The sequence below is a fragment of the Penicillium malachiteum genome, assembly GCF_028827825.1.
Source record: "Penicillium malachiteum strain IBT 17515 chromosome Unknown utg000001l:1.0-8184562.0:1.0-8186909.0, whole genome shotgun sequence".
Taxonomy (NCBI): Eukaryota; Fungi; Ascomycota; class Eurotiomycetes; order Eurotiales; family Aspergillaceae; genus Penicillium; species Penicillium malachiteum.
In genome coordinates, this window is record NW_026643094.1 from 1,754,390 (window position 1) to 1,779,473 (window position 25,084).

The 25,084-nt window shown below is 47.2% G+C and overlaps 6 protein-coding genes across 6 annotated transcripts; 3 read left to right on the plus strand and 3 right to left on the minus strand.

Moving 5' to 3' along the window:
* Nucleotides 1-1,386: 1,386 nt before the first annotated feature.
* N7483_000657 (uncharacterized protein) lies at nt 1,387-3,880 on the plus strand (the record flags this gene model as incomplete). The annotated part of the gene is given in 7 exon segments (XM_057084095.1): nt 1,387-1,858; nt 1,910-2,077; nt 2,134-2,158; nt 2,206-2,772; nt 2,827-3,091; nt 3,104-3,484; nt 3,497-3,880. 7 exon segments carry the CDS (start codon nt 1,387-1,389, stop codon nt 3,878-3,880), a joined length of 2,262 nt encoding a protein of 753 aa, XP_056950244.1.
* Nucleotides 3,881-4,094: 214 nt separating this feature from the next.
* On the minus strand, nt 4,095-6,173 carry N7483_000658 (glycoside hydrolase family 47 protein; the record flags this gene model as incomplete). The annotated part of the gene is made up of 8 exons (XM_057084096.1): nt 4,095-4,170; nt 4,227-4,298; nt 4,377-4,677; nt 4,764-4,899; nt 4,949-5,134; nt 5,189-5,633; nt 5,703-5,756; nt 5,812-6,173. The coding sequence occupies 8 exons, from the start codon at nt 6,171-6,173 to the stop codon at nt 4,095-4,097; spliced, it is 1,632 nt and encodes a 543-aa protein (XP_056950245.1).
* Nucleotides 6,174-7,736: 1,563 nt separating this feature from the next.
* On the minus strand, nt 7,737-9,733 carry hemA (5-aminolevulinic acid synthase HemA; the record flags this gene model as incomplete). The annotated part of the gene is made up of 2 exons (XM_057084097.1): nt 7,737-9,343; nt 9,406-9,733. The coding sequence occupies 2 exons, from the start codon at nt 9,731-9,733 to the stop codon at nt 7,737-7,739; spliced, it is 1,935 nt and encodes a 644-aa protein (XP_056950246.1).
* A 1,390-nt stretch (nt 9,734-11,123) lies between these two features.
* N7483_000660 (O-methyltransferase B) lies at nt 11,124-12,502 on the plus strand (the record flags this gene model as incomplete). The annotated part of the gene is made up of 6 exons (XM_057084098.1): nt 11,124-11,264; nt 11,319-11,445; nt 11,496-11,619; nt 11,677-11,755; nt 11,810-12,116; nt 12,189-12,502. 6 exons carry the CDS (start codon nt 11,124-11,126, stop codon nt 12,500-12,502), a joined length of 1,092 nt encoding a protein of 363 aa, XP_056950247.1.
* Nucleotides 12,503-14,094: 1,592 nt separating this feature from the next.
* On the minus strand, nt 14,095-19,234 carry ino80 (chromatin-remodeling ATPase INO80; the record flags this gene model as incomplete). Its single annotated transcript, XM_057084099.1, has 3 exons — nt 14,095-14,291; nt 14,356-18,616; nt 18,698-19,234. 3 exons carry the CDS (start codon nt 19,232-19,234, stop codon nt 14,095-14,097), a joined length of 4,995 nt encoding a protein of 1,664 aa, XP_056950248.1.
* Nucleotides 19,235-22,383: 3,149 nt separating this feature from the next.
* Nucleotides 22,384-23,552, plus strand: N7483_000662 (zinc-dependent alcohol dehydrogenase; the record flags this gene model as incomplete). The annotated part of the gene is made up of 3 exons (XM_057084100.1): nt 22,384-23,037; nt 23,101-23,455; nt 23,506-23,552. 3 exons carry the CDS (start codon nt 22,384-22,386, stop codon nt 23,550-23,552), a joined length of 1,056 nt encoding a protein of 351 aa, XP_056950249.1.
* Nucleotides 23,553-25,084: the final 1,532 nt, after the last annotated feature.

Below are 25,084 nucleotides of genomic sequence, written 5' to 3' on the forward strand. Positions count from 1 at the left end.
CAAAGTCTGACTCAGTAACCTATTCCGTCGAGGGACTGGTCACACAATGGTCGCGTGCATAATTTGAAAACAAAGAAGAAGCAAGCATCACTCTCCCACGATCGACTGCTCTGTGCATTCATGCATCTGAGGCGTAGAATGAAATTTCTGGGGTTACCGAGGGCGAAAGTGTGGAGAAGCGGAGACAAAGACCGGGCGAAATATTGCAATCTCCGACGTTGAATGCTCACAAGACACTGGCATGACCACTGCACTCCATGGTTCACATAGCTCTGACTCCGACGGTCGATCCAGACTCGTATGAACCATTAGTCTACACCGTACTATGGTGAGACTTCCCGCATGCGTGCTTATCGGCCAATTCCGACACTGACATCCAAGTTCCAAGAAGCGGCAAAATATTGATAGCTGTCGGATAAATCCTTCCTCTTCGCTACTAGCAAAACATCATAATCCAGGTTCTATACAGAACTAGACCTTCAAGGTTAACTTGCATCAATTGAAGTGGTATCCTTCGGCTGAGGCGTTCGGAAAACTTAGCCACTGACCGCATGGAAGCCATGTGTGCCAAAGTCCGAGTCAAGCAAGGCGCTGAAAACCGGATTCCAGCCTTTCTTCCCCTGATCTTCGGGTCCGGTCGGGCCTCAGCCCCAGATAATCACGGCGATCAAAGGCCTGCTGATTGTGATTCACCTGCGTATTTCTGTTTATTTTCGAGGCACGCGTAGCAATAAGGCAGACATATAAGGCGAGAAAGGGACACAGCCTTGTCTGATGTGAGTCTTGAATCTTGATACTTCCAAGGTTCAAAGGATCCACATGCCCAGGAACTGCCTGATTGGGAAAGTTTATGCCTTGATTTTATGGTGTCTACAGTCACTCACCAGTCCGATACTACATACAACATCAATGGTTGAATGATGAATCAAATTGACAACCTCGTAAACTTCCAATTCAGTGTAATCTTGTGTGAAGAAATATTACTTAGCTTCATATCATGATGTTGGTGTCTCATGTGGTCCAGAAAATGCCTGCTAACATTGAGTAGTAGGCTCGCAGCCTACGTTCCCCTACGTTCTTAAGAGCTGGCCAAGATGCCAACTGGCGCAGCTGCATAGGACTTGACTATGTATCAACAGGATGTTCAAAATTTTTAGTATTTGAGATTTCTACCTGAACAAGTGTCGCGCAATGTCGATCAATCCATGCATGAATAAATACTAACGCACTACCCCTCCCCTCGGGCGCCTGACGAGGGGCACATTCTACCTAATTATAGAAGATTTTTTGACATAAGATCAACATTGAATCTCATTCTAGCAGTCAAGTACTAGTATTAACACCGTGACGCTTGTTGGACTTTTACTCATAAGTCAATTCCAGAGAATGGCAGATCCAATCTCTGTCACCAGCCTGGTTCTTGATGTTGGCCACATCCTAGCCAGCTTGATCAAATACGCAAAAACTGTTCAAGTTGCAAGCGTCGAAATAAGAAGGCTGAGTGAAGAGCTATTCGCCCTCAAAGGTATTTTGGAGCATGTGGCAGCACACATGCCTGGTCATTTGGCCACAGACGAAGATGTGGGGACGAAAAAGGAAAGTGAATTCGACTATGGAATTATGACCAAAGTTCTACACGCAACAAACGAATTCCTTCAGTCCATTATCACTGAGCTCAACATTACAAAGGCTGGATTGAAACGCGTGACTCAAAAATTGCAGTGGCCCTTCACTCAAGAGAGAGTGAAAGATCAACTCGCCCACTTGGAGAGGATTAAGTCGTGGCTAGTATTGGTTCTTGTCTCCGACCAAAGTTTGGCATACAAGAGTTTTCAAGAAGATATCGGTGATCTGACAAGTGCCTTGAAAAGAAGCCTATAATTCCGGGAACAGGAACGACACCAAACAGCAGATGGTGAGCTTTTTAAGTGGATAGCTCCTGTGAATGCAGCAAGCTCTCATCTTCGGGCTTTAGATCAGCACCGACCGGGGACGAGCGGGTGGTTCGTTGATGGAATCTTGAAAAAGTTCCTGTGGAATACAGACGGAAAACAAGTTCTTTTCATATCAGGGAAATGTATGTGCATCTTTTCCTTTTGGAACTTGAACACCCCCACTAATGTTATTTCAAAGCTGGGTCTGGGAAAACAACACTCCTGTAAGAGCTTCAAAAGATGAGTCAAGTTCTTGTCTAACCGAACCTAGTGCTCAGGCAATAAACAGTCTTTCATCCCTGGCGTCTCAAGACTCAACACTATGTGTTGCTTATTTTTATTGCACAATTGGTAACCTCGCTTCTCAATATATACGGCACATTTTAGGTTCACTTGTCGCACAACTTTCGGGTCGAGTACCATCAGTATTAGAGGATATCCGCCAACACTATGCTCAGCTTCCTGAGAGTCAGGCGCATCGACCCCCTATCCAAACAGCTATATTTGAGTCTGGTATCGTCAAAGGTACTTCGGGTGGAAGAAAGGTTATCATCATGCTCGATGCGATTAACGAAAGTCATGACATGGCTCTTCTTGAAAAATCCCTTCTCAGAATTTCGAAATCCTCCAGCAATATTCAGGTTATTATAACCACAGCAGAAGCAATAAGCTTTGCCTCAGACTCCAGCGTATCTATCCTGAATATTCGTTCAGAGATACAAGAGGACATATACAGCTTCATACGATATCGCCTCAGAAGTGACGAGATTTTGAAGAACTTGCCACCATTGTTTCAGTCAGAGATCGAATCAACAATCTTTCAGAAGGCCGACGGCTCGTCAGTATAACCATATTCCAAAACATGTTAGCCTTTCCTGATAGCTGTATACAGATTCAGATGGGTTCAACTCTCGTTGGATGATCTTAGTGCTAAGCGATCTAAAAACGCCATGCGGCAAGCTCTGGAGAGCCTCCCAGGGACTTTAAGAGAGACATATGTGAGCAAACTGGAAGAAATTGCTCGTGAAGACTGGGAAATTGCCCGCAACGCACTATTCTGGTTAAGCTTCGTCAAGGAACCTCTGAGATTGAGTGCTCTTAATGAAATTGTGGTTATAGATGAGACAAACATGGCTCTTGACGAAGATGCAATGATTGTTTCCCCATAGATACTCCTTCGCATATGCCGAGGCTTGATTTTTCAAGACCGTAATGGCTTTGTGAGTCTTGAACATCCCTCGGTGAAAGAATTTCTGACCTCCGATTGGATTAAGTCCTCTCGAGTGCAGTATTTCAGCTTGGATTCGAGAACAGGAGACCTGAAAGCCATGCACATTTGCCTCACATATCTATGCCTCGACAATTTCAAAGGTGGATGTTTAACATATCTTGGAAACCCGTCCAGGCTTTTCAAGGACCACCCTTTCATGCTATACGCCGCAAACCTTTGGCCTTACCATGGAGTGTCTTGCAACTTTGGCAACGATCCCTATTATATGGTTCAAAAATTATTTTCCACGAGATCTCTCCCTGGAGGAGATAACTATGGTGTCTGAGTTCAGGCTCTTCTCAGGAGTAGCGATGCGGCAAGTCAAATAGATCCCGCAGCCATCCAGAGAACGCATCCTTTGTATTATGCTGCTTCGTTTGGGATGGTCCCAGTTGTCAAAGCCATTATCGAGAATGATCTAGATCTGGATATAGATGCTCCTGGAGGTCGGGTAGGAGCTACTCCTTTGTGTATTGCCAGTGTCCGCTTCAATTTCGAAGTTGTAGAAATAATACTTCAAGAAGGAGCGGACCCAGAAATTTCTGACCCAGGTACATGGCTCAATGTTTTTGAATTGTCAGAGCTGCAGTCTCATCAAGGACTCCAGGCTATTCTTACTCGTGCAGGTAACAAGAAAAGACAAAGAAGAGGCAGCTACTGGTATGGCAAAGCTTGACATTGACACGAAGCTTCGATGAATCTACGTGATGCCAGCCAGCCAGATACAACTTGAATGCCTTCCTGAGAGAGTAGTATGAGTAATAGTGAGAGCTGGGAACATTTGAAGAATTTGAACAAAATGTTTGATTGAAATGGATATTATATCTCAGTAGTTTAAACAGCTTCCATATCATGCACGAGATCTAGATGCTATGTTGAGTCTGCAATATTTAACAATTCGGGTTATCCCCCGAGTTCCATCTACCCATCGCTTCCTTGATCTCAGCGTTGAAAAGCTCCATGAAACTACTCAACAAATAGTCTTAATAGTCATCGGATGACACTCCGTATTAAACACATACTTATCCAAACTCACAACATCCGGCTCGGCGAAAGTAAGGTAGAGGTACTTCAATACTTCAGCGAAGTAGAAGCTGTAAATCATCAAAGTCAGAGAATACTCCCCAAAAAAGAATCCACATAACTGTAGGCTCGGAGTAAAACAAACTGACCTGGCAACATAATTCGACAACTCCCCACCATATGGCGCATTAACATCTGTGATCTCGGCATAGGGCACCGCCTTCGAGCGAGTGGTATTCAGCGCATTGAAGATCTGCCAGTTATACTCCTGCCAGCGTTCATCACCCGTGACACGGTACGCGTAGAAGATACTTTCCAGAGGCTCAGGGTATGAGGCATAAGCAGCGTCTTCGATGAAATAGCCTCCGTTCTTAGCGGCCTCGGCGCGGTATGTGGATGTGTTGTAGGATGAGTCGTATGGTTGGTTACTACCGTTGAACCAACCGATGCCTAGATTATAGTCAGTAATCAAGATCTCAAATTAAACTGGAATATTCTAGATAGTGGTAGCATGAAATAAGAAACTGGGTTCATACTGGATGGGCCTAGGCCGGTCAGAGTGTGGTTGTATAGCCAGTGGCAGCTATCAGCTACCTTCACACCGAAATCAGTGATATCAGGGCGGTCGAGGTATTTTCCACCGAGCAAAAGGTTACCACCGGCGAAGCAGGCCTAAGATTATGTTAGTAGGTGAGATAGTTGAAGAGTTGGTTTTACTAACGTAGTCATCCATAGTCCACATGATGTTACCATCTGTATCTAACTGAGACAAGAAGGTGAGCTGTGGGTTCTGGTAGGGGCTAAGAGCGATATTTTGGATACTGGACTCGGCAGTGGTGATCCAGAAGTCCTTCATATCGGAAGCGAACGAGTCATCGCGATCATAGACATAAGTCTTGATCAGGTACTAGACAAAAAGAATTAGTAGATGGATCATTTTATGAGTAATGCCAGGACTCACCTCAATGAAGCTGTCAACTCCAGCTTCCCAGCCACCATCAAAGGTGATAAAGTCACCAGTATCGGTGTTCAGCTCGGTACCAACGAGACCAGGGAATGCCGGGGCGGGATTCGGGTTAATGAGATACTTCTCAGCCTTCTGAGCATTCTGACGGAAAGATTCATCGCCAGTGAGATCTGAGAGTCGATAGTACTCCAGAATCAAGGTTCCAGCCTGAGCGGTGTTGGTGCTATTGTAAGTGACACCATTCACGGTAGTAGTGCTCTGCTCAATTTGTTGACTCGAGAAGTTGAGATCCGCAGCAGGCAGACCAGTAACGGTGTCAAAGACGGGACTAATAGCTGTGGCCAGAGACTTGGCTTGCGACAGCAGGGCCTCGACGAGATCATCATCGTAGGAACCAGCAAAATCACCACTCTTGATAAGATCGTAGGCACTCAGAAGTCTAGACTGATATCAGAGGAACTTGAATTTTTCATGTATCAGAATTCAAGAAATGACAAGACAATCTTACCCGCCGAGATATCGAATATTCACATCGAAAAAGTCCACAATATAAGCCGATTTCCTAGAATCCCATCAGTCTGGCCGTATATTATCAAGGTGAATGCGAGCAAACATACGTAAAATCAACTGAAGCAATATGCTTCAACTGCTGCTCCACGATATCGGTAAGACCCATCACAATAGCAGTATCAATGCCATCCACAACAGTCGCGCCCCAACCAAACAAATCATTTGTGCCATTATGCGTGATCGGCAAAAGATCATCTTTGGGGAAGGCATATTTTGAATACTGATTCCACTCACGCACATAAGCCTGTTTCACAGCTTCTGCGCGGGGATCATTCTTGTTAGTCCCAGCAGGGAAATTATACTGGACCGTGTTGCATGTTGCGCCGGCGCGTGCGTGTGGAGCAGCAGTGGCGTGGCCTGTCACTGCTGCTAGAGCCAGTAGGGCGGGAAGATGAATACCAGGGGCCATGATGATCAAACACTGGATTGTTTATCCTCTAGACTTGTAATTTTCTATACAGTTCACGAGGAGATCAGAAGAAATATGTATAATTGGCGTTGATCTGGAGTAGAAACGTAGGAAGGAATCCAGGGATGACTATATACGAGTTATTTTTTATTATTTTATTTTATGTACCTTTTTACCCCTGCAGATCAACAGGGGAATGGTTACATTGCTAGTGATACTCAAATGTTACAGTTTCGGGGAAATAAACTACTTCAATCGTTAATATCAAACATTTGAATGAGATTGGCTTTAATCTCCCCTGAATCTGATCTTGTATCACCTATCATTGAATGTTATTCAATTTGACTCGGAACATTCTTGCATTGAAAAGTCCGAGTTATCAAGTTCAAGTCGAGAAATTCTATCAAAGACAATACTAAGTTCAAATTCTTCATCAATCCAAATGTGATCTCCATAATCATCACCCACTAATAAATACCAGCTGATGCTAGTCAGGCTGAACCGCACTGACCCTATACGCCTTGACCACTCAAGCTTTGCGGAACCATCCGCCTTAAACAACGACTGCCGACTTGATGCACAGACGGGGAAATCTAGAAAGACTCGCATAAGTATACTCCGTAGATGTAACTATCATTTCCACCATCGTCATCATGCACCAAGTTAGCGCGGGAGTAAACACAACCACAACCGTGGAATATGCATAAGTCCATGTGCCCCTGCATGAATCAAATCTCATGCGCGCAAGTCACAAGGCTGCATGTGGCGAGCCCAGGCACAACTACACTCTGCAGGATTTAGTTTGTATCCATTGACTCTGGTCATATTCATCTAACCAGCCCAGCGTGTGATTATGATTGAGGTACTCCTACTCCTCACCCCGGTTTCCTAGTTCCCCGCTCGAATCCTTCAAGTAATGATCGACCGAATACTCCAAACTCCGAGTCAAGATGGGATTAGTTGAGTCAGCTGCTGGGGAAATGGATAAGAGCCAGGTACAGAATGCTACCCCGATGTCAGTGCGAGTGTTGATGGGTCCACCTGAAATTTGCATCGTGATGGTTATCACGGGGATGAATGGACCGAGATTGCGAGGTGAGGAGTGTTGGTATCATGATTGTGGTTCTGATCCGGCCGGTCTGGTTACATCTTGTCAAGTCTGGTTTTTTACAGTTAGAGCAAGGTTCTGTTGGGTTTAAAGTCTACAAGGAAAGAAAGATATTCCCCCAAAACAACTCGATGAACAAACCCGTCTTCTTCATGACTATCATGCTAGATTCACACATGACAATGTACATACAAGAAGTATGCTCGAGGATGAGAAATGTAGGTGTACAAAAAATGATACAAATTTTGTATCGCAATCAGACAACAGATGCCGAACACGATAAACCAAAACAGAAGTTGAACACAAAGTCAACATGGTATTAACATAGTTGTCGGAGGAAGAAAAGAAAATCAAAAAAAAATGTAGAGAGTGCGCGTGCGCATCACATGATTCGTCGAAAAAAGGAATGGACAGGTAACCCAGTACCCAGGGCTCTAGCATATGGTGACTAGGAATTAAGCAGCCACGACGGGAGCGGCGATGGTACAGTACGCGCGGGTGCCCTTGGGAGCGCCGGTCTTGAGATGGGGGATCGCCGCGGGCTGAGAAGCTTGGAAAGCACTGGCTTCAGCCTCCAGCTCACGAGCGATGGCACCTTCGAGAGGCTCAACCGGGTTCAGACCCAACTGGGAGTCCTCCCAGATAGGCTGGTTAGCCTCCTCGGCACCCTCGACACCAACGCCAACAAAGCCGCCCAGGCTTTGCCAGTCACTAGTACGCTTAATTCCCAGGTCATTCCAGACAGCTTGAACAGCCTGGACCAGGTGGTCACGCAGTTCCTTGGTGTGGCCAGGGGTAGGCGTGATGCGCAGGCGCTCCTCGCCACGAGGAACAGTGGGGTAGTTGATGGCTTGAACATAAATGCCGTGTTCCTCAAGCAGTTTGTCCGAAGCCTGCTTAGCAACCTCGGCATCACCAACAAGAAGAGGAACAATGTGAGATGGGTTAGGGATGACAGGGATATCCAAGTCCTTCAGCGCAGACTTGACAGCACGAGTGTGGAGCTGCTGGAGAACGCGATCTCGCGGTTCCTGGGCCTGGTACTGGATGGCAGTGTCGGCACCGGCCATAGTGGCAGGAGGCAGGGAAGTTGTGAAGATGAAGCCAGGAGCCAAGGAACGGATAGTGTCGACCATGTTTGCAGAGGCTGCGATGTAGCCGCCAACACAGCCATACGCCTTGCCCAAGGTACCGGTAATGATATCAATGCGATCCATGACTGTTCCCTTGGTGCTCTTAGGAGCAGCAGAATCCTGGGAAGCATAAACATCGTAATCCAGATGCTCAGCCACACCAGCTCCATGAGGACCGTACATACCAACAGCATGCACCTCATCCAGGAAAGTAATAGCGCCGTACTTCTCGGCCAAGTCACAGATCTTCTCAATGGGAGCAATAGATCCACACATACTGTAAACAGATTCAAAAGCGATAATCTTAGGCACATGGAGTGGTAGTGAGGCCAACTTGGTCTCCAAGTCTTGCATGTCATTATGCTTGAAGACCATCTTCTTCGCCTGAGAGTGTCGGATACCCTGGATCATAGAGGCATGGTTCAGGCTATCGGAGAGAATCACACAGTCAGGCAATTTGCTACCGAGAGTCGCAAGAGTGGCATCATTGGCAACATAGCAGGAGCTGAAGACCAGTGCGGCCTCCTTTCCATGCAACTTGGCTAACGTGTCCTCCAAATGCACAGCATGCTTGTTGTGGCCAGAGATATTACGAGTACCACCCGCACCAGCACCGTAGGTATCGAGAGTACGGTGCATAGACTCAAGCACATGTCGGTTGCGGCCCATGCCGAGATAATCATTGGAACACCAGACGGTCACGCGCTCCTCGGCAGAGGCGGTATGGGCCCGGGGGAATTCCTTGGCGAGGCGATTGATGTTGTTGAAGTAGCGGTAGGACTTGTCCTTGTGTTTCTTCTGCAATTCCCCATCGTAGAAGGAGTTGTAGTCGAATCGGGTAGTGGGGGCTTCGGCACCTGGGTGTTGGGCGTGGACTGCGGCCTCGGCATCGGGAGAAGGACGGAGAGGACGGGCAAGGTTAGGATGAACTAATGGCTTCAATTAGCCCGGATTGTACAGCAAGGATACCATTGTTGCGATTCTCAATTACCCTGTTCGTTCTTTTCATACGATCCAGGAGCGACACTGGCAGGGTGACCACCGGTAGTATGAAGCGATCGCTTCTCAGTTGGCGCACGGAATGGCTTGGGGACTCCAGCAGCGGAGGAGGTGAAGCGCTTGGTTCCACACATACGGGCACTCTGGACGGCCAGAGCCTTGCTCATAACGGGGCAACGGCGAGCCAAAACCTGGAGATTAGACATAGTGCCACCTCCGGCACTGGGCCGAGTAGCGGTAGAAAGAGTCCGCAGAGTTGAAGGAGCGGTACGCTTGAGAAATGGGCACATAGCCCGAGATTGTTGGAGCATTGCCTCCATGATTGCGGTGATTAAGACAATTGACAACACACAACCCGGACAGGTAGTTTTTTGACGGATAAGAGTCAGAGGAGGAATCCCAGGCTTATACGAGAAAATCGGTCGAAAATCGGACTGGGCGGGGAATTCAGACCGCCAACCTATAATAATCAGTCACCTTTGATTGGTTTGCGCGGGCCGCGGACCGGGACAATTTGCCTTGTTAAGAATTGAAATGTGAACTTTTCGTACCGAGTATTACTGAATAAGTTATTCTCTATTACTAATTCTAAGGTTTATTCGCAAAAAATATCCTGGTGGCGGAACTCTTTTCAACTTGTTGTGCGGGGGAAATTACCCCAATTTGACCAGTTGGTGTGTCTCTATCAGTACACTGAATCTGGGGGGATGCTTCATACGCTCACCGGCTATACTAATATATTGTATTCTACTTCAACATTTGAATATCTCAGGATAAATCAACAGGATACACGTGATTTATTATAGATAACTTGTGCCCAGGTGGTCTATCAAGTCAGCCATTATAATGAACGTTTTATCTCCATTTATATGAAAGCCAAGGAACTCTCTGGTTCTTACACCGCATCTTCACTACACGAAGAAACTGATAACTACCAGCATCCATATATCCATTGCAGCATGGAGCCTTTGGTGGCTGGTATGTATTTGGTGCCAATGAAGCCTTCCAAGGCTATGCTAGTAGTACCTACCATATAGATGCTACACGAAGAGTATTCTTGTAGACCGGCTTACTACACTCCAACTCATGCTCCAACTCGAATTTGAAGACCTCAAGACCTCGGGAGTGATGCAGGATCAGATTATGGATCAATACGCGTCAATCTTAAGCAGGAACGAGCGGAGCTTATCCATCCATCCAGGGTTATCAAGCACTTCCAAGGTTGATTCAAGCTATTTAGTTCCTCCGAGTCCCCCAGATCTTCGGAGCCTGAGGCATTATGGTCACTCTAAAAGATTATAGGCTCGCGAATTAGACCACAATGGGCTTTTTAAAATGATCAATCGGATGAATCATCATTTTCATCTCGGACCCCAGATGTACTATAGTAGTAACAGAGGATCGGCGATGAGGCGGGGGCCAAGCGGGGATTTTCGCGACTGGGATTCGTAAGTCTACAGATTGAATATCCGTATCATCCAATTATTTATGCCATGAGACTGTACTTGGGGGCCAGGATTGACGCTAACAACATTGAAGTTGGTAGACATCCACCGCGGATGGTAGCTTGCATCTCAAAACAAGCCCGGAATTGGGATTAACCGAATGTTTATGATATTTAAGTCTGCTTTAATCCCATCATAATTAATTTCAATTGAGCTCATTCGATTCTATTCTCTTCCTAAACTTTCTACTAAAACTTGAAACAGGATGGAAGCCCTAAGAGAGGAAGTCCGCAGACTGGCCAAGTCCGGCGATGAGAGGACTCGCAAAAACATCTTGGATGAATTAAGTGCTCTGAGTGCTTCAATTGAATCTCCAGATGACTCGGTCCAGCGATTCACGTTCTATGTACAATCTTAACATTTTTGATATGGACTCGATAGATACTAACCAGATTTGCAGAACATGCAACTTGCCGCCAACCTCACTGCCATCGATCTTAAACTGTTTGAGTTGCTGAGTGAAAATGAAACACCTCTCACAGTAGATCAGATCAGTGAGAAAATCGGTGCAAATCCCGTTTTCATCGGTATGACTACCCCATATGTCACTATCGGCCGTTTCTAACAGATCAATCAGGCCGTCTACTCCGTTATCTGGCTTCATACTACGCAATCCAGGAAGTCAACAAGGACCTCTTTACTTCATCAAACATCTCGAAAACATTTGCTCAGCCCGGTTTCCAGGCTGCTGTTGGTCATATGTCTGTCCATATCTCCAGCACATTCAAACTTTTCGAATGGTACTAACATTTTCATAGCTTCAACAATGCTGGTCCATCCATCCAAGAATTCCCCGCCTTCATAAAAGAGAACAATTACCCCGACATCCAAGATAACGTCAAAACACCCTTCCAAAAATTAATGAATACCGACCTAACCGCATTCATGTAGCTACAGGGACACCCTGAAAACAGGGACTTCTTCAACTTGCACATGAAATCCAATCGGGATGGTATGCCCACATTTCTGGATGTGTTCCCTGTTCTCGAGAAAGCTACCGATTTGACTCCCGAGCGTGCATTGTTTGTCGATATTGGTGGAGGTATTGGTCAACAAGCTATTGCGTTTAAGGAAAAATATCCCCAGCTTGAAGGCCGAGTGATTGTCCAAGATATTACTCTAGCGACAGCCGACGCGATACAACATCCTGGTGTGGAAGCTATGGCGTATGACTTCTTTAGTCCTCAGCCAATCAAGGGTAAGTCGATTTGGATTTTCTACATTACTACTAGGAGTTGGAGTGTAAGGGTTAACCAATATTATCTTGCAGGTGCCAAATCCTATTATCTACGAAATATCCTCCACGATTGGCCTGATCACAAGTGTCGAGAAATTTTGAAGAATATCATCGATGCCATGGCTCCGGACTCTTACATTCTGATTGATGATATGGTTCTTCCCAATGTTGGTGTTCACTGGCAGCAAGCACAATTAGATATGCTCATGATGGTGGCTCTGGCTGCGAGGGAGCGGACACAGGAACAGTGGGATCAGCTAGTCGAGAGTGCTGGGTTGAAGGTTAACAAGGTGCATACTTACACCGAGAGTTCGAAAGATAGCATTATCGAGGTGATTACAGCCTGATGTATTATCATCCGAGTACGAATATTAATTAATCATTTCTCGAAAGACTTCGTTACCACTAAAAGAATAGTACAAAGCCTCGTCTCAGAATCAAAGTCAAATGTGTAATCCATGGATCCTACGTACAACCTGGACTTCCTCCATCACACCACGTAGTTCCTGAGCAACACTTAAACGAAGAAATTCTGTGTATCCACGTGGTTGTAATAGAGTCACATACTCCAGAGAAGGCAACAAGATGAGTTCCAGCAGCACCCGTTTCTGTTTTTGTGTGATGTCCAGAACAACCTGTATCACTATTTCGAGTATCAATCATAAGTGATTCCACTTAAAACAACCTTGGAAGCGTAGAGCAGGAATCAAACTTACGCCCAAAAGACACAAATAGCATCCCAAATCCAAGCATTATTCACCCTATCATTCCAAGGAGTTGCTGTAGGTAGATCATTCATATTATCTATAGAATGTAAGTCAGATGCTCTATTCATTCTTCAAGGAGGTTTGAACGTACAACAAGTATTGTCGCTTAAGCTTGATAGTTTTTCGCTATATTCCGCGGTAGAGGGGTTTGTATCCTGAAACTGGATCGACCATGCCTCTGCGAACTGTCCGGCAAAGACGCTCGTGACTGCTAAGGCAACAATTGACTTCAAGTTGAATCGCATTGTGATCAATGTTGGTCTGTGGAGATTGAGATGAAAGCGAGATGAAGTTGAGGAGAATAATTCTTGCAGTCGCTAGGTTGGTATTTATAATATTTTCACTGACAAATCCATCTAGCACAAATGCATCTTCAAAAGAGGCTTGCTCAATCCATGCAGCTTACAACTGGGCAGTCAGCATCTCAAACTGTATTTCAGCTCAAAGTCCAACTAAGCGAGCCAAGAGCAAATCATCATCTGAAATTTCCATCTACAAGCAAGCCACAACTGCATCTGGGGATATCTCGTGCTCTTGTCCCGTCTCACCCGCCCCCTCTCACTTCCTCAACTCCGTTTGATCCCTGATTCAGAAGATATTTTCACCGTATACTACGCCCAAAGGATCCGAGTAAGACTAGGATGACTTCAACGTGCCAAAGTTCAGCAAAGTCATTTCGCCTTCGACCCCCTTCTTGGACGGACTTTGTTTGGACGGACTTTGGCTTCTCCAGCGGCGGGACTCCGTATAGATTGGCAGATGCTTGCCCCTTGATGGGGACTAACTGTGTAATGAACTGGTTATACAGTATCTACTATAGGCTACTGGTAAAACATGAAGAGAGAGAATAACTTGGAACATCATTGAATGTCTATGAAAACATCTTTTCACCAGCTTTTCATTCATACATCATGCCAAGGTGCCGAACGGGTCCAAAGAACACCTAGATCTTGTGGCTCATGACGAAACAAATAGAGTACTGGATGGGAAACTATCAAGTTGTATGATAATACAAAGCAGGAAAATAAAATGAAAAATGAAAGAAAGAAGTACCGAGGAACTTGAATGTCAATCAGTAGAAAAGTGAATAAAAAGGACTGGAAAAGTAGCACCGTTGAGATCATGAAACGCCATCGTCCATTTGCGGAGAATAATGAAACAAATCCACTTGATTAGCTGAGGCCACCATCTCCATCAATTAGACGGAGGCGCTCGTTCGTGGTTTTGGCACGTTTAGATGTGCCCTTGCCAGGCCCACGACCACGACCGCGTTTGGCGGCTGGGGCTGACGAGGAATTTTCGACTTGATCGGACATGGGAGTAGCGGCTCCAGATGGCTTAGCACTGTTATCGTCGAAGTTTCCTTCACCTGTACAGAAAGTGGGGTTAGAAAATGGACTAAAAAAGACATCAACAGGATAAGTATGGCTTACCTTCATGATACATGTCATCAAGTGTGAGATCGCGCTTCCGCTTGGCAGCAGCCTTCTTTCCACCTTTAGGTGCCGCCGCCGTTTCACCGCGCTCAAGTAATTCCTTCTCCTTTTGTTCAATGAGCTCGGCTTCATCGTCATCGGCAAGCCACATGGCGATGTCTTTGGTGCGGTTATCGCGAGCGCGGGTGTTGAAGTCAACACCACCGGAAGCACCACCAGTGATGACAACACGTTGCACCTCTTCCTTTTGTAGTGCACGTTTACGGATTCGTTCTTCGATAGTACCGCGGGTGATAAGTCGGTAGACTGTGACCTGGCGGGTTTGACCCAGACGATGCGCACGATCCATGGCTTGCGAATCGATAGTCGGGTTCCAATCGGAGTCGTAGAAAATGACAGTATCGGCAGCAGTCAAGTTGATACCCAGACCACCAGCACGAGTAGACAGCAAGAACACAAAGATTTCGGGGTTCGATTGGAAGTCCGCGACCGTATCACGACGATCCTCCAGCTTCGTGCTTCCATCAAGTCGACAGTATTTGTAGTTTCGGTAGGTCAAGTATTCTTCCATCAAGTCGATCATACGAGTCATCTGGAAGTACAGCAGCACGCGATGATCGCCCGCCTTGAGCTCTCGAAGCAATGAGTCCAATTTCGCCAGCTTTCCGGAGTCTGTAACGAAGCGACGCATCGATGGAACCTCGATATGGGTATAGCGCGACTTCAGGGAAGTTGGCTGCGGCAGGGTTGGAGAGAGGGCGTAAGAATTGGGATCAACCTGCTTTGTAAGGAGCTGTTCATCAACTTGCTTGGTTGAAATGTTGTACAGAGCCTGTCGAATGGACTTATTGAACAAAGTCTTTTCGGTCTCTAATCGGGCCTCTTGGCCAGAACAAGAAAGAGTGATTGGTGGTGCTGAGGCTGCTGGAGTGGCACAAGGCTCAATCAGATGGAGTCCCTGGTCTTCGAAAGCAGTGCGAGAAACATTCATCAGTTCACGCATGCGGCCTTCGAATAAGACCTTATGAACAGCTTGACGATCATTGCGGCTGACCACATTGAGCATGGAGTGTGATAAAACAGAGTTGGACGGGGAATTTTCCTCATCATCATACACCACATTGAGACAAGAAAGTCGGTTAGACTGGCCACGAATGCGAACTGCGCGTTCATAAACGCCTAGTTGAGCCAGTTCACTGGCTTCTCCAGCACAAGTATCCACAAAGCGCAGGAAAGAGAATGCGCCATCCTCGCGCGAGCTCTTCTGAATGTTCTCTGGAGTCCAGACATTCATCAAGTGTGAAAGGTACTTGTTTTCGAATCCAGCACGAGGGTTTCCAGGACCGGGCATGTCAACACGGCCCTCGGAACTCATCAATAAGCGCGGCAACGCATACTCAATGTGGTTTCGGGTAGAATAACGGACATCCACAAACGATCCCTCGCGAACAAAGGAGGCACACTCTGCAAAAGCAGCCGCAGAGAAGGGGGACTTCGTATCGGCACGTTCAAACAAGTCAGGGTGGTTGCAGACTTTACGGAACTGCATAACCAGGTTCATCAACGTAGTGCCATCGGAGTCATCTCCGGTGGTTGCCTTCTCAATGAGATCGATAATGCTGACACGATTGCGGAGATTAGAGTACAGTGCACGTTGGCGGTAAGTCAGATCACAGAAGAGGTCCTTCTCTATCTTATCTCCAAGTTCTTGCTGCACGTTCTTCTTCACACGGCGAAGCATGAAGGGCTTCAGAATCATGTGCAAACGTCGCAGCTGATCTTCATTGAGCTTCGTATTACTCTGCGCATGTGATTCAATATCCTTCGAAAACCACTCGCTGAACTCATCGTGAGAATCGAACAGCGTGGGCATGATGAAATGCAGCAAAGCCCACAGCTCTTGCATGTTATTTTGAATGGGGGTACCAGTCAGCAAGAGACGGTTTCGACAGCTGAAGCCTAACAGATTCTTCCAACGAGAACTCTGGGAAGACTTGATCGCTTGAGCCTCATCCAGGATCATGTACTGCCACTTGACCTTCTGGAAATATTGGGCGTCAAGAACGACCAACTGATAAGATGTAACAAGAACGTGAAATTCCGAGTCGCGGGTGTAGGTGATGTGCTTGCGATCCCAGAACTTGCGAAGGACTTTGCGGTCCTTTGCATTACCCCAGTAAGGCAGCACCTTCAAATCAGGCACGAACCTGGCAATTTCTTGCTGCCAGTTGTGGAGGGTGGATGCAGGGGCAATAACAAGGAATGGACCCCAGATATTGTGAAATTCTGCCAGATAAGCCATAACAGAGATAGACTGAATGGTCTTTCCAAGACCCATCTCGTCTGCCAGGATACCGTTGATACCTTGCTCGTACAAGTTGACCAACCAGTTGAGACCCTTAAGTTGGTATTCCTTGAGTTGAGCAGTCAACAGAGTAGGCTGCGAGATTTCAATATCACCCAAACTCGTAGGGTTCTGGAAGTTCATCTCTCCTTCATCGAAGGCAGCCATCTGGTCGCCATTCTGCTCCTGGTTGAAGGCACGGGCACGATCCTGAGCCTGCTGCACAGCGTTCTGGGCATTGGCCATAGCAGCCTGTTGCAAGACAGACTCGTCTTCAGCATCAAAGTCCAGGTCCTCGAAGTTGGTAACTTTCGCGTTCGTATTAGCCACGCTGCCAGGGAGATCAATAGTGTGAGCATCAGCCTTGCCAGGCTTCACAGTCTCATCCGTACCAGCAACCGTACCATCTCCGGAAGCTTCGGCCTCCGCAGTCTTGATCTTCCGCCCGATAAAGTGAGAGTAGAGCTCGGTCTGCGAAATCAGGAAGTTGAGCTTGCGCTTCTGACGGTTAGCTTCACGCTCGGCCTCGGCCTTCTTGGCGGACTCGAGCTCTTGCTTCTCTGCCAGACGGCGGAGATCGCGCTCTTCACGCTCGTTGCGTTTCCAGAAGGACATCATCTCACGCATAGTGCGCTTGGCGCGAGCCTGTGTATCCTTGGTGCTCTTGTTGGTGCGTTCTTGCCACTTGCGGGACTGCTTGCTAGCCAGCTGAGCTGTCTTACGCAGATTCTCTTGGCGGGTAGACAACGATACAGTCTTGATGCGATAAACCTTGGGAATGTCTTTACGAGCAATGTCCCGCCAAATTTGCTCGTATATCTGGTTGTAGCCCTTGCTGTCATACTGCAATGGAAGACTGGGTGTGCCCTCCTTGGAATTGAGACCTCTTTGAAGATCGCGAGGCGTGTAATATTCATCATCCAGGCCGGCAAGGTGAGCTTTCTCAGCTGCGTCCTTCTCAGCCTGTTTCTGCTCCTTGGATTTCTTCGGGCGGCTGGAGGGGCCTGCGCGCCCGGATCGACGCCGCGAGGGAGATGAGCGACCAATATGGAACGAGCTGGTAGTGCCGCCTTCAAGGTTCGGTGCAAGCGGAGTAACCTCACCGAGTTCATCCTGAGCACTGCCACCCTCAAGGGCACGCTTGGTGGAGCGGATCTTCTTCTGAGCCCGCTCGGCCTCACGAAGGAACTTGGCCTTCTCCGCCGAATCCTGTGTGTTGTCTGCCTTGCGTTCAGCTTCAAGCTTTTTCTGCATCTCCTGACGCACAGTGTTTTCTCGACGACGCTTTCGCTGCATATCCTTCTTCCGTTCCTTCTCGTCGTGAACTTCCTTCTGGTGGACTTCTGTGACGACCTCCTCTTCGTGAATGGCGCGGAAGCGGTCGGTACCCAGGATGTAGTTCTTCTCAAGTGACTTGCTCATTTCATTCAGGAACTCGTGACGTCGGCGCTTGCGTCGGCGGCTTTCTTGATTATCGTCGTCCTGGGCTCGCTTGATGGACTTCTCCTTGTATTGCTCGAACTCCGCCTCAAAGCCAGGTCCTTCTACATCACTCTTGTCGGCATTTTCGATATCGAGAAGAGCTCGGTTCACCTGATCGGCATCAACCCCTGGAGGGAAGAGCTTTTTCTGAGGCACATGGGTAATCATGACTGGTTCGGTTTCTGTCTTGAGGCCGTTTGAGGCGTGCGATTCTTTGAAGCTCTCTGAGTGGTGATTTTCTTTTCCTTTGTGGTAGAAAGTTCCCGCAACGGGTCCAGTATCAGGATGGCGTTGATCGAAGATGGGATGCGAGTTGATTGCAGAAGTGGAAGGTTGGGAGGGCGGAGGAGATGGTTTGCGAGCGGGTTTGTCTTCTGTAGGTCCCGATAAGATACTGGCAAAGGACATAGGATCGGCAGCGCGGGCAGGTTTCTAGATTCGAGGGGAAAAGACAAAAGTTAGATCAGATTCCAAAAGGAGGGTAATCAAGTATCAGATGTTCTTGGTACGTACCGACTCCCGTTGAGCGGATGGGAGGGGCTCTCGCATCACAGGTGGTTCATAAACTGACGCATTGCCCCTTGCCCGGTATGGCGATTCTGGCTCACGGGTAGGAGACTGCGAGTGGGCATCTTGAAGACCAGCAGGGTGACCGTGCGGTGTCGAGGGACCATAAGGCGAAGTGCCGTTTCCCGGAAGCACGGAGCTCGAAAAGGGACGAGGCAGGGGGAGTTGCGAGGCACCACCCGGGCCATGGGTCTGATATTGCGATGCCGATTCGGGATGAGACGGGGGTCCTGCCCCATTCAAGGGTGCTGGCAGAGTAGCGGGCATAGGTGACGACGCGTGCGAGAAGCGAGGGCTCCGTGTAACGGATGATGGAGCAAATGTCGGTGGTGTCTGGGGTGGATGTTGCGAATATTGCTGCTGCTGAGGCGGGGGTTGCTCTCCATTCGGATAGAAGGGACGATTCTTGGTCGGGGAATCGTAGACGGGGTAGCGATGCTGCTGCGTCGGCGACTGGGCATTATAGGGTGGAGCGCCGGTCATGATGGCCGCGTCCCCGGCGCCGGACAAGCGCGGCGGGTACTATTCAGTCTGGAAAAAGATAGAATGCGATGAATTGGAAATGACAGAGGCTAAAGAGCGCGAGGGGCACCCTTAGAATAGGTGTCAAGGGGGGGTTGAAACGTCTCCGGGATTCTAGCACGAACGCGACGTCAGCGTGAACAGTTCCTGATATAGAGAATGAACTATGGGCGATATAGAGAAGCCCGGGAAGGGGATGAAATGGAACAAGAGATGATAATACCGGATGGGAGGATGGAAATGCTTAGGTGGTGGAAGGTGCAGAAGGGATCTTTGTGTCCGTGGAGAACCCAAGCAGAGAATGCGCGGCTGGGGCTAGGCGAGGATGCAGGGAGGTGATGAAAGGTGGAAGAGAGAGGATGTGTTTTTCTTTTTTTAAAAATATATGAAGTTGATGGGATGAGCGAAGGAAGCTAAAGTGAATGGAAAAGGGAATAGGATTTGCCCGATTAGTCCGAGTTGGTCCGTTTCCCTTGTTCATTGAATGTTGGTCTCTCCGATGGCGTTGGGGGATCTGCTAATCTACCCGCTCTGCTTCGTGATCCTCTTCCCTCTTCCCGGGTTCTTAAGTGAATGTTTCTACCCCTATATTACTAAAACTTATTATCATGATTTTCTTTTACAACCTATTTCGAGTCTATTTATTTGCCTCTTTATCTCTATGGTTCATCCAATTTCTACTATTCATTGACTTTAATGCAGGACGGGGCGGAAAGGCATCCGTCACCAAATCTGGAGGTGCATGATCTATCACCGTGATCACCATGAACTGATCATCCACCACACTGCTCTGGACTACGAAGAGATCTGAGTTCCTTGTTTGTGATGAGATCTTATTATCTATGATCGGAACAATTCCATCCTTAAAGTTCGTTGTGAGATATTTCGACCCTGACCCCGTTGCACCAGAATGGCGATTTCCACCAAATCTATCGAGGAATTTACTCCACAACTGAGATTCCATGAAATAGACCGGATTTGAAGGCAGAAGCAGAAATATCTGGGATGACAGATCACTTTCATCGTTCAAATGTTTCTGCGTACACAGTCAGATTCTAGGGCTTGCCGATGCTGATTTCAAGGCCGATACGGGAGATCCGCACATCACAGCTTCGCCAATGACACTTGAGGAAACCCAGGCACGCCTGATGTCCGTGCTAAATACTCTGGGCAACAAGGTGAACATCCTCGTGGAATAGAATCCCTTGGGGCTACTAAGTGTCCTTCCTCTCTAGCTATGACACGTCATCTGAAGTCACCTACAGGCCCCGGGGGCTATTATATACTACTAAGTCCTTAGCAGCGAAGTCGGGAAGGATACTTGGCTAGGAAGCTCTTTTACTAGTATACAGTACTCCTCTGCTCTTGTCCACCCTCCTAGTATTCACATTTAAATATTTTCAAGCTATACTATTTCAAGTTACATACTCACTGGCAGTAGCACGATAGTACCAGTAGGTACCTAAGTGACTGATTACTACTACCTACTAGTACTCCTCCGACTCGGAGTCCTGGGCTCCCTTTAGTATGCCCAGGTATCTGTACCTAACAGTGAAATAGCCAGCATAATACATAAGGATATAATTTATTCCTACTACCAGTTGACCAGGTGCCTACATAAGCAATTTCAATTTAAAATGTTCAAATGTTGCCACTCGGAATCTGCACATGCACATGTGTGAGCGGAGAGTATGTTTTTCAGAGCCAAACTCCCGAGCGCGCCCACTCAGGCTGTCAACTGACCAGCCGCGCTCTACGTACGAGCCATGTCTCAACCTCCGAGTCGGGAATTGAAAATATATATATATATATTAAGGGCCTTTTGAGCTTTAAACTACAAAAATCGCATTATGTAACTCATCTGCTGCGCAATATGTGCATCTAGGAGCGATCACTATGATGATATTCAACTTGGGAGCCTGAGGTCCCCACAGAGCTGTCACTACTCTGTACAGGATTCCTAGTCCTGGAGGTGACCCTTTAGATAGTTGAACTCGACTCAAAGAGTCCTAAATGTTCCAAATCGAAGTCATCTTCTTAGCGGCTTATAATCCATTTCTACAAAAGGCTCAAATTCACTAAAAGTGCAGGTGGAAGATCCAGGTGCCATATGATCCACTGTGGAGACTGAACTGGGCCGCGAATCGCGATTCCCCCAAGGTCCATAACCCGGGGATTAAATGGGGATTTAAAGCTAGAAATCGCTCATATTGTACGATAGAAGTGTTTAATGTCAACCTCAAGTATCAATTTCCTGCTTCAAATGCTCAAATACCCTCCAGATATGTGCTCATCACACAATCTTCGGAGAACGGATGACTGCCCCATGTGGAGATCCGAATGGTGACGTCCTCCACCTGGGCACTCCACATCAACTGTCCCTGATCCATCGCTAGGATTGATGCCCACTGTGAGATTCTCATATGCAGTCATGAAGGATCTCTAAATGCTCGGGCAACGTCCGGCAGGCACTTCGACTTTTTGTTTCAGATTCAGTCATTAGGATGGATGGTCTCCGGGGTTGAGGGGTAATCGGCGTTCAGTGTATATCAAATGCCATCCAAAAGTACTGAATATGTGCTAATGACAGAAAATCCTCCGGCTATCGGTTCGTAAATAAGCCGATATGAAATATTTCACCAATCCGTGGGAAGATAGCTAACAAGGATCTAATGCCATTGTATAGACGAGGTCAGGACTAGACCTTTATGGGCTTCATCGATGACCAGATATCTAGGTAAATCAGGTTTCAAAATAGAATCATGATGAATGCAACAGGATGAATTATCCGAGCCTTTTAGCCAGATTGTCATAGAGGGATGATTTAAACCGGGAATTGCCATCAACCCGGAGGTGGCACCACACGATCCATGACATCTATTTGCATAGTACGACCTATTGACCCAACCTCACTTATGTCCTTTAAATTGCCAACAAATCCCAACATCATCTCTCACTTTCTCCATTTTTCCACCAAACCTTTCTGCCTACCACTTCTCTCTCTTTCTCTTCCACTCTCTACCTTCTCTCGCAATTTTGCCCACCACTCCAAATTCAACACCAAACCAATTACAACCACTCATCAACCTACATCAATAAACATTATCAAAATGACCTCAATTCCTACAACTCAGTGGGCTCAGGTCGTCGAAACAAAGGGCGGTCCTCCAATCTACAAAGAAATTCCCGTTCCCAAGCCCGGTCCCGATGAAGTCCTCATCAAAGTGAAATACACCGGCGTCTGCCACACAGACCTCCACGCTATGAAAGGTGACTGGCCTCTTGCACTCAAGCTACCCCTGGTAGGTGGCCACGAAGGTGCTGGAACTGTAGTCGCCAAGGGTGAACTCGCCGCCGGTATCGAAATCGGCGACAAGGCGGGCATCAAGTGGCTGAATGGGTCTTGTCTCGCGTGTGAGTTCTGCAAGACATCTGATGAGCCTCTATGCGCCGAGGCCCAGCTTTCTGGCTACACGGTGGATGGAACTTTCCAGCAGTATGCTATTGGAAAGGCGGCACATGTGACCAAGTTGCCTGAGGGTGTGGCTCTTGATGCAGTTGCGCCGATCCTGTGTGCGGGTATTACGGTCTACAAGGGATTGAAGGAGTCGGGTGCGCGCCCTGGTCAGACGGTTGCTATTGTTGGAGCTGGAGGTGGACTCGGCTCACTGGCTCTGCAATATGCGAAGGCGATGGGACTGCGTGTTCTTGCTATTGATGGTGGGGATGAGAAGCGTGAAATGTGCGAGGAGCTCGGTGCCGAGGTACATAACATGGCCCCTTCCATTTCTCCTCATTTTCTGCATTGAATACTAACATGGTGTTAGGCCTACGTTGACTTCACCACTTCCAAGGATCTTGTGGCGGATGTGAAGGCTGCCACTCCCGGAGGACTGGGTGCTCATGCAGTTCTGTTGCTTGCTGTCTCTGAGAAGCCTTTCCAGCAGGCTGTTGAATATGCTCGTCCACGTGGTGCTATTGTCGCTATTGGTCTGCCTGCCAATGCTTTCCTCAAAGCACCAGTCTTCGATAGCGTTGTCAAGATGATCAACATCAAGGGTAGTTACGTGGGCAATCGCCAGGATGGAGTCGAGGCTATTGATTTCTTTGCTCGTGGCTTGATCAAAGCCCCATTCAAGACGGTTCCACTCAAGGATCTGCCGAAGGTGTTTGAGCTGATGGGTAAGTCGATCAAGGACGATTGATGATGAACTTTTACTAATGCATCGTAGAGCAAGGCAAGATCGCTGGTCGCTATGTGCTCGAGATTCCAGAGTAATCTCCGCTCCGAAAACACTAGCCTTCAGTGTGAGGATACATACCTTTTCAAGTTGTATTCTAGAGGCGGGGGTGCATCGAACTCGAATTATGACTATGGTTCCTGATAGAGGACCCTTTTATGAGAGATGAGATGCACTGATTACAGAATGCAATACACGATACTTAATGCAGGTAGTTTAATGGAAAACATATTTGTCTCTCCTGATCCAGAATTTCTATCTGCCGCCTGCATGAAGACATAAATCGTTAATCATTGAGGCAGTCTCCCGAGATCTGTTACAATATCTAATGATACTACTCTCTGTCGTCGAAGTCGAACATAGCTGTCTCTTCCTAAAAATTCTTATTTTGACTGTTCACATTTCAAACACAGCCAACGTATGTGATGGCGCTAACTCAGAATGGCAGGAGGCATGAGTAGGTAGTGATCATTTGGGCATGCATGAACACGTTAGCGAACTCCACTCTCCCCTCAACACATTCATCTCGGGGGTTTTCCGACTAATTTCTATCATCACTGATATTTCCAAAAAGAAGAAAATAAGGAAAATATGAGCTCTTCATTTGATGCAGACGACCAGCCGACATTCCCAGTCAAAAATGAACCGCATGACGCCCAGGGCTGTTCTAAGCTGGCAAATTCCGAGAAAAACTCAGCATCGCCTAAATCAGAGAAAGCAAGCAGAATTGAGTTGCAAGTAGACATGGATCATCCAGTCATTGAGTCTCCACAGACTAAAGAACCGGAATCAAAACCGGAATCTCGAGTTAGTCCTCAAAGGTAGGCTTACATGTGCGGGCTTCAATATCTCTGAATACTAGCTGATGATGTGGTACAATTCTGCTCAGTGGAAATTCCATGAAAGATCCACAGACACCATCCTGGGATGCAGGTCCACGGGCTTCAAGTTCAGATAACAGCGAACCTGAAATATCTTTTCTCCCGTACTCAAAACCTAGATCTTCTTCATCTTGTGGGGAGGAACTTGCAGATATTCATCGACTCCACCCAATCTCAAATTTGAATGGTCACTCATGTGAGCCCTTATTTCCTCAAGTCCCCCGGGACAATCGAATTCGTTGGTTCACGAGATGACAGATTTGATGCATTTTACGCAAAAAATCGAAGCCGAAATGAGGATGCTATCTTCAAGCTCTCAGCTTTTTAATCGAAGACATCGTAGACTCGTATTTGAAGAGCTTTTAGACATGACCCGGTCTACTATGATGCGTCGCAAGAAAGACGGTGCTGTATCGAGTGATTTGCGGATTATGGATCACGTAAAGACTCATATGTCAGACTGCCCCCGGCAGATAGCTTATCGGATGGGAGATAAAGAAAGCTCTTTCACAGAGTATGACAATCCAGGATTGGATCATACATATATGAAGCAACAAAAAACCCCCATTTCTGCATGGCGAAGAATAATATTCTATAAAGGACTTTCCGCTACCTTGGAGAGAACTAACTTGACCAATACAACTCTGGAGGGGTTTGAAGTCCCGAGGGCCACTGCCCGCATTCAGGAC